This window comes from Colius striatus, chromosome 1 (genome assembly GCF_028858725.1).
Source record: "Colius striatus isolate bColStr4 chromosome 1, bColStr4.1.hap1, whole genome shotgun sequence".
In the NCBI taxonomy this organism is placed as follows: domain Eukaryota; kingdom Metazoa; phylum Chordata; class Aves; order Coliiformes; family Coliidae; genus Colius; species Colius striatus.
The window spans coordinates 127,288,472-127,297,528 of NC_084759.1; the positions used below are offsets into that span (position 1 = coordinate 127,288,472).

At 43.5% G+C, this 9,057-nt stretch overlaps 1 protein-coding gene across 7 annotated transcripts in view; it reads right to left on the reverse strand.

Annotated features, from left to right (window-relative positions):
- The window catches only part of KIAA0930 (KIAA0930 ortholog), an 87,887-nt gene extending 83,213 nt beyond the window's left edge, over nucleotides 1-4,674 (reverse strand). For all 7 annotated transcript variants that reach the window (XR_009819693.1, XR_009819692.1, XR_009819695.1 and 4 more), the window contains exon 1: nucleotides 4,216-4,674. Coding sequence is in view for 3 of the 7 variants with exons in the window: in XM_062006993.1 (XP_061862977.1) it covers nucleotides 4,216-4,360 (145 nt within the window). In the remaining 4 variants the exon portion in view is untranslated. The remainder of the gene's footprint in view (nucleotides 1-4,215) is intronic.
- Nucleotides 4,675-9,057: the final 4,383 nt, after the last annotated feature.

The window sequence follows — 9,057 nt, forward strand, 5'->3', positions numbered from 1 at the left end:
AAATTATTCCTTCTTCTTTTTCATTCTTCATTTTAACCTCTTTTGCATTCCAAACATTTCTTCCCATGTTCTTCATCTTTCTACTCATATTTTCCCACTTGGGTCTTCATATGTTTCCATCGTATTTTCACAACATTCACGTGCACAAGCACTTACTGTGTGCCAGCTCACCTTTCTGTCTCTCAAGAAGGCTGGAGACCTATTTATTTCCAAGATTTATTCATCAAGATAATTTGGTATGTGAATCATCCCACCGTCTTTACTCACATGACAAGCCTTCAGGTGCGCTGCTTCACAAACAAGTCCAAGCAATCCTCAGGCTTTGAGGAAAAACGTTCCTCATTCTGCTGTCCTTATGCCAAGTACACCCTCATCTTCCCTCCTCTTAACAACAGGCAGTCAAATACAACAACCTCTCCTCTACCACCAAGAAATCAAACAGTAAAAACTTCATTAGTGATAAGACTATCAGGCCCTCTGCAGGGTCCAGCCTCTCCAGCGGTACCTGTGACCACCACTGTTACAGACTTTGAGTGTATGGTGACAGCAGTTCTCAACTGCTTGTTTACTCTTGATTTCCTGCAGCCAATGGGGCAGCCACCTTTCACCTAGCTACATATCTCCATTACCCATCAGCCACGGTTCAAGATATTATTGAGACCTACCTATTAATTTTTGCTTACTTACTATAAGTTCCAGCATGCATAAAGTCACACCTCCACCTAAGTACACTGTGCTTCACTAAAGGTAGAGCAATCTGTCACCGCAGGAAAGAAGGACACAGAGAAATTAAGCATCTGACAACATTACACAGTTCTTTCAGAAACAACCAAAAATAAAAGTCTCCCAGCTTGGCTTTGGCCAAAAAGCTTACTTCAGAGTCTTACACACAGCCTGGCTCATGAGACACACAGCAAGTTTGTCATTCCCACAAGCACGAACTATTTTGCCAGATAAATGTCCTAACAGTATTTCAGAGCAAGTTTATGGTGCAAGACTAGTGTAATACTCAGTGTAACTGGATGACACTAACGTCCAGCTGAGACGACTTCTCAGAGAGGCATCATCCTTCCCCTTATGCAGCTTGGTAAGGAGTCACTCATGACTCACTATTTTGAAGCACGATGTCAGATTTGCTGTATTTTTTACATTACACAAAAAGGACAACATGGAAAATCCCCTGAAAGAAGATTAACATTTTGGGACAATAGTGAACGCTGAAATAAAGCAATTTCTCTCACCAAAACCCACTGTCAGCAAAAGTAGGTATTTCCTCCTTAGGCTGGGGAGTAGAGGCTCGCTTAAATACACAAAAGGAGATAAGTCATGAAAATTATGACCCAGTGAGTCCCATTTTATTTTTCAAGGTCAACAGCACTTCATGAAAAGCCAGAATTTAACACAGTTAAAATCTCTGCCAGCTGATTTCAAGAGAACTCAGAAAAACTCAGACAGGTTTTACCTACTGACACAGTGGAAAAGGATTTCACCATTACAAAAAAGAAACACCACTAATATAATATCTGCTGGGGGTATGTTCCCACCGAAGTTCAATAGGTGATAAGCCACAGGTCAGATCACTACCACTGTTTTAAATAACAGCACCCTGGCACAAAAACACAGGTAAAACTTTCATCTTAGCCATACAGGACTGTGACTACTTTTTCATGACTGTAGAATTCAAGGAAAAGCCTTTACATCTGCTGTGTTACTACTGCCCGGTATATTCTGGAATAGCCCAGGTTGTTCCAATTATGTTGCATGCCCTTCAACAACATTTGCTAGTGCCATCCAATCATACATAACTTTAAATCATAGGATTACACCTGCTAACCCTCGGTTCATCTACAGTTTCTATTGACCATCATTCCAAAAACTCTTGTGTTTTTCCTAAAAGAAGTACTTAAACTATTTACTTCCCTTGTTATAAATCACAGAATAGGGGAAAAGAGTACTCATCCCCTGGGAGCATATGTGGTAATACACAGCACAGAAGGAAATGAAGATCTTGGAAAATCCTTCAATATACAAAACTGGAAATTCATAGCACTGAGAGAATCTGAGTTTCCTAGGCCTTAAGGAAACTTCACAAGATGTTCCTCCCAAACCTTAAACAGCAATACGTACAGATTTTAAAAAGCTGATGAGATATTGTGACCATTTAAATGTCCCTATAGCAACCTCTAAACCCGAGAGGGGTCCCACTTTGTGACTCTGCAGTGTTTGTGGACCAGGTGACAGTGGTAACTGGTACTCTGCAACTTTGCTAAGAAATTGGCACGGTAGGACAGATTCTCCCTGCAATAAAATCACCACTCTGTTCCACAACCACTACAGCTGAAGGTCCATCACAGCCATAGCTGCCCAGCACTGGGACATCTATGGCACTTCTCCACCTGCAGGACACTGCACTCGTGGGAAAGCACTGCCTGGATATGAAAACTGAACATCTGAGGCACTCCTGTGATGACATATAACCTATTTCCACATGGGTGTAGATATACACAGGCAGATCTCCAGTCAGGATCAGTCCCCTCAGTGCAATAAGCTAAACGGTTCTGAGGTTTTCCTTTTGAGTCTTCATCTGGCAGAAGCGAGGTGCAATACTATTCTACTACTTGTATGATCATCCTAAAGTTACACAGTAGGACTTCTCACCATAAGTTCCTGTGGATGTGCGGTGCAACACAAGTGGAGAAGCAGCATTTCCGTATTCTTACCAGCCACCACAATTCCTCCCACTTTTCCACTTCAGTAAAAGAAAACCAGTGGTGATATTTCTATTCCTGTGAGTTCTTATTTTCATTCAAACATGATATGACCAAATATGAGCTGACAATGGCTTTTCAAAAAATGTAATCTCATAGGCACTTAGATTTTGTGGGTTTTTTTCACCCTGTTTTGTTTTGTTCACAGTTTATTTGGCCCTGTAATGTTTTACACTGCAGTAAAGGTTGGAGATGTAGTTCTGTTAGAAAAAGAAAGCATAAAAAACCCCATGAAAGACTCATCATTCCTCTTTCTTTGCACAAGCTTTCATTATATGGGAGGAAAACAAGGAGAGTCCATTCCTTCCTGGGCACTAGCATATGAACCAATGCATAAAGGTCAGAGGGACAACCAAGGAGATTTCTCATGCCAATCCACATCACAAAAACAGTAGAATAAGAAGGAAGACTCAGAAAATGATTTTTTTGAGACCTTATAAACAAGCTGAGGAAGGAGGAGCCATTAATAAAGGCCCCATGGAAGAATCAAGATAAGTATTGCACACCAGTGTTCATAATTTAAGGCCCTGGCCCTACAAAGACCTCTGGATATTGAACTCCTTAGAGCACAGGTTCAGCCCAGGATATACCAAAGTTTTCAGAAACCATTCCTCACATTAATAACTCCTGTCCATTATGTCTGTTGTTGCACGTAAAAATGAATGCTTTTTATTCATTAGTCCAGCCAGAAGTTTCCTAATGGAAGGGATTTTTGTTAAGGGAGCTGTCATACCACTGCTGTCTAAAGTCAATCGAATTTCTACTTCAAACTTTTACTTTGCAATGTGTAAGCTTCGCCAAAAGCTAAATAAAGATGTGTCACGGACAATATGCATCGATGGAGGTGTAAACAAACAAGAGAGCCAGAAAGCTAAAGGAAACGCCTACAATTCAAAAAATTAACTGACCACCATCAGCCACAACACTATGTGCTTACTAGACCATGGCAAGTGGTGTTAAGTCGTTTACTCAGAGAAGGGAGGTGTCTGACTCAGAAGAGGAAAAAGTCTACAGAGATCATTTGAGAGCCATGCGATCATATGCATTGGCAAGAGTAACAAAAAAAATGTTCCCTTTTATTCCAAAACACATGATACATAGTCTATACTTCAAAAACGAGATAAAATATCCTCTGATGTGCGTAGTGCCTCCTAACCATTTTTCCTCCAAGGGCATTTCAAGACAATGGAGCAGCCAGCTGCTCTCTCCGCTTCTCGGGGACTTCGGAAAGAAAAAGGGCCCATCCCCGCGACAGCAGCACGGCACGGTTTAGCAGCACACAACAGGTTTCCAGTCAAGGCGAACCGGCAGACGGATCCAGCCCACAGCCGCGTAGAGCCGCGGGATCCCCTCTGTCGCCGGGGCCGCCCGACCCGGGGCGCCTCGCTCGACCCTCCGCTCCCACTCCCCGCCCTGCCCGGCGGAGAGGCCCCGGTCGCCGACTCACCGAGGCCGCTGATCTCCTGGCGGAGGCCGGCGCGACTCCGCTCCTCCGCTATCGCCCGCAGCATCTGCTGCAGGGAGCGGTCCAGGTCGCCGTTGGCCTCCTCGTCCCTCGGCCCGGCGCGGCCGCCGCTCCTGGCAGAGGCCATGCTGCCGCTGCCGCCGCCGGCGATGATCTCATGTCAGGCCGCCCCGCGGAGGCGGCCGCGGCGCCCGGCGCTGCCGCCCCCGCCGCCCGCACGGTTCTCCCGGCAGCGGCGGGCGGAGCCGGGGAAGGGCCGCCCGGTGGCAACGACGAGAAACCGTCTCGGGCCCCGCTTGCCTGTGGGTTTGGCGACGGGCACAATCCTCGGCGTCTCCCCCTCAGAAAGTTTCCCGGGTGTCGCCGTCAGCTGGCCCCCACCAAGACTCCCCAATCGTTTCCAAATGCGCTGCCCAGCTCCCCTCCGACGCTTCCTGGGCCGCCGGCCGCTCCGCACTGCACCGCCCCCGCACCGCCCCCGCACCGCCCTTGGGGCGGGACGAGGGCGGAGCGGAGCGGCTGGAGGGTAGACGCCCCATTCTCTGTAGTGGACGCGTCGTGGTTCTCCGTCAGGGGTTTCCTGGCGATAATCGAGTATAAACTCGGCACAATTACGTGGGCATGTTGCGACGCTAAAGCTGCTGGAGGTCTGCACAAACGCACCTTCAGCTGTGTGGGTTAGGAAGGAAGAATTGCCTGGAGAAGTTATAAAGGGAGTAAAGAAAAAACAGAATGATGCCATCAATGAGTTGGTTTTCTGAGGACATCAGCCACAACCCTCTTACCCAGGGTAAACCTCTTGCTCGTTCTCCTGTCTTCCCACCTACAAGTGTTGCTTTTTATATACTACATTGGTGAAAAATAGCTTTTCCTGTAGGAAGTACCAAACATGTCCAAGTAGAAAAGATAGAACAGTATTTCAGGTGCTCTTGGAACCTCCCAAGGCCAAGGAAAAAAATATAAGAAAATCTACCTGCACGCAGACTATGGGAGGATAGCAGAGCCACATGCTTGACCATCACCCGCTGCAGCCCAGGCGGTCTTGTGCCACTCCCATCTAAAGATCTTTTGTTCTCAACTAGACTTTCTTGATACCTTCTTCCCCACTCTTCCCTTACTGTCCCCTGCATATTTGCCACTGGAGGCTGAGCTCTCTTGCCTGCCCCACTGACATCAAATCTCTGACCTGCTGCTTCCTTCTTGCTCACCTCTGTCAGCTGTAGCTATATACATGTGCAATTTTATGGGGACAAAGCCCAACCTAAGGCATCCCCTGAAGTGTCCCCAAACAGTGAGCTGGGTCACTTTTTCCTTAGTATGTCTTGCTAGTAAGGTGTAATGTAAACCAGGAACAGGTGATCCGATGGAATAAACCATCTTGTGCTGCAGAGATCAGACCAAGCCTGGCTGCTGCAGCTGGTTGTACCCAGCAGGTACCAACAACAGTCAAACCCTCCTCAGCTGGCAAGTTAAGGGTTTGCTAAACCACAGCTAGAGGACAATACGATTACCTGCCTGGTTCTTCTGCAAACAATTTGCACAACATTTTGTTTGTTTGTTTGTTTATAATATTACTTTATGCTCTCCCCAGTTCCTAAGCATATTATAAGGCTTATGAGGCCTTTTCTTCTCTCTGAAGTCCTATTTGAAACGTAGCAGACCTTGGAGGCAGTGGTGGGAAGGCGAGAAGGGGACAGAACTCTTAAGACTTGAGTTGCCATCATTTGAGACCTGGACTATTTTGCTACAGCTTAGTAAGAAAGAAAAGTTTTAAGTGCTGTGCGATCATTTATGTGGTGTTCCCAATTTCAGTTTTCTATCAATGTCTAACACCAACAAACTAACAATCAGGTGCCTACTGAATGTGATTTACAACCATTTATTGATTTCCCATTGCAGAGGTATAGACGAGCATTTTATATGGAAGGCCCTTATGCCGAATTGGGCACATGAGAGAAATTTGAGGCTGACATAGTATTTTGTTAGTAAAATATCTGCATTTTTTATGAAGCAATGGAAAGTGTAGACATAGAATCATGGAATTTAACCACCTCTTCCATTATGAAATCTCTTTCTTGGAGAGAATGGAGGTTTGCAGTCACTCATGGGCCCTGTAAAGGCACGCTTTAGAGTTTTCTATACCACAGGCTTACAAAGGGTGAGGGCTTACCCTTAGTAAGAGATAGGATGAGAGAAAATAGCCTCAATTTGTTACAGGGGAGGCTTAGATTGGGTATTGAGAAAACTTCTTCACTGAAAGGATTGTCAAGCATTGAAACAGGCTGCCCAGGAAAGTGGTTGAGTCATCATTCCTGGATGTGTTTAAAAGACATGTAGATGTGGCCCTTGAGGACATGGTTTAGCAGTGGACATGGAAGTGTTAGGTTTACTGTTGTACTCAGTGACCTTATAGGTCTTTTCCAACCTAAAATGATTCTATAATATAAAGGAGAAGAGCAGCAGAAGACTGTTCTATACTGTTAGCCTCCAAATCATTCCTGATGTTGCCAGGATATGACACTTGAGACAGGAGGAAGGAAACTTGCTGTTACCAGAAGAGCTCATGGTCTTATTTACCTCCCATCATGCTGTATTTTCTAGGGATTGGGCATCTTTCCCCAGTAGATTACTGCTTGATCCCAACACCACTATGATATTAGGGGCACCTGGAAAGAGTTGACACTTGTTCTGTCACCAGCCAGTAGACAACCCTGCAGCATTTTCTCCAGAGCCTCCAATAGTTTGTCCGCTTTGCTGAGCCCTTAAAACTTACTCTAAAGTTCCAGCAATCCTGCTTAACAAGAGCAATTAAGAAACCAGCTCCTGCCCCATCCAGGGCTTTTGTATAATGAAATGGTATTCCTGCTCCTATTCAGTTCCTAGCTCTACCTTCAACATTGTCTGGCTTCTACCAAAACAGGCCCAGAGACAAAATTTTCTGTTTTTTTTCTTCTTCCAGGTCCCGATAACCAAGTGTTTCTCCTAGCAGACCACAGTTCTGGATCAAAAGATGAAAGGATAAAGCCTGTTTTCTTAAAGTGTCTATTAGTTAAGCACTCTTAGGATTGGTTAAAAATCTGAAATGCTAATTGATTTTCGTTTTTAAAGATCCCACAGTATATTTTAAAACAACCAAACCCTCTATTTAGCCAAAGTCCTGATGGAGAGGGGGAATTGTAGTCTATCTTTACATATTACTCTTCAAGGTCTTCTTTACCAACATTTAGCACCATGTTATCACCATAACGGGTGCCAGGAGCCCTATTCTACCATACATGCTCTCACTGAACTCAGATACATATAAAATAATAAATTCTCTGTCTTGTAAAGGTGTAATGGATGTTGGGCCCAAGACACTAATAAACCTTAATGGTTCTGACCAGCTTCACCTGGGGCCTCCACACACACTAACAGGCTGGGGATTATAATCTCAGTCCAGAGGCTCTGCCTGAACTATGGTGAAGGAGTGATTGTTTTTGGTTCTGCTGCAGCTGTGGCTATGTTTGGCTAGGAGTATTGTTGATATGCTCCTGAATCTGCAGACTGAATTTTCAGCTTAGTGATAGGCCTACCACATTACCATGGAGGTACCTTTTGACCTAAGCTCTGATTTACCCTGTTCCCTTGCTTAGGTTCTCTAGTGCTGTAGTTTTCCTGCAGTTCTCTGCCTCACCCTTTCAGGTGAGCTTCCATCCTGTGTTGTGTTCTGACAATAGATCCCTGTGCTTTCTTATGTAGTAACACACTTTGAGAGGTAAATAACATGTATATTCACCAACAAGATGGGAAGGCTAGGGATTAGAGGATAGGATGGATACATCTTTTTAACTTAAAGCATATGTTTTCTACACCAGAAACCTAAAACAATACAAAAACTCAAGTTCAATGTAACTAATCAACTAACTTAACGTTGTTATGTCTTTTAATTTAGTCAATAATTGTTGAGCTTTGCTACACTTACACAAAAGTAAAGGAAGTTCTTTATACAAGGTTATATTTTCCTTACTATATTTATTTTAGTAGCAGCTAATAGTGATAGCAAGCAGAACATATTAATAAAACCACGTGATATGTGAATATCTAACAACTAAAATAAGTTTGTGAGTTAGTAGATATGTGCTTATTTAATGCATTTAAAGATATTTCCAATGGATGGATTCTATACTATGTATGCCTTACAGTACTGACATTGTCAAAAGTTGTGTAGCTAATTACAGCCTGTGAAAGAGATCCACATTACTTATGTACTTCAAGCTCTGTATATGCATAAACTTTTGCAGGAATAGACTTAAAAATTCTGAAGCTTCAAAAGCCATCTTCAATGCATTATAAACATGCAAAGTACCTTAATTTTTAAAAACGTCTTTACTGATAATAAGGAATTCAAATTTATAACAGCTACATGTGGCAACGAATGTTTGAGCCACTTTGAAGATACAGAGTATGAAATGCAGGTTTGTGCTGCAGATATTAAGCTTAAATTTGCTTAAAACTAACAATATTTTAATCATAAATTGCGATATCTCCAACAACCTGCTACTTGCTACTGAAGGCATGCTCATGGGTCTGTGGGCCATCTAGTGAGTTTATGTACAAAAATTAATTCTGCAGTCTTTATTTAATTGCCTCCCTAACCACATCAAGGCATTTTAACTTAGGACATAGCAGTTTAATTTGTGTTAAATTGGTCAGCTTGAAAGATAATTCAAAGTTACTTCTGGAACTTTCCAGTGTTCGGTGTGGGACTAACACTCTTCCCAGGATTAAACCTACAATTAAGTCTTCTGAAAGTTCTATCTATAGAATGTTACAAGATTTTTTTTC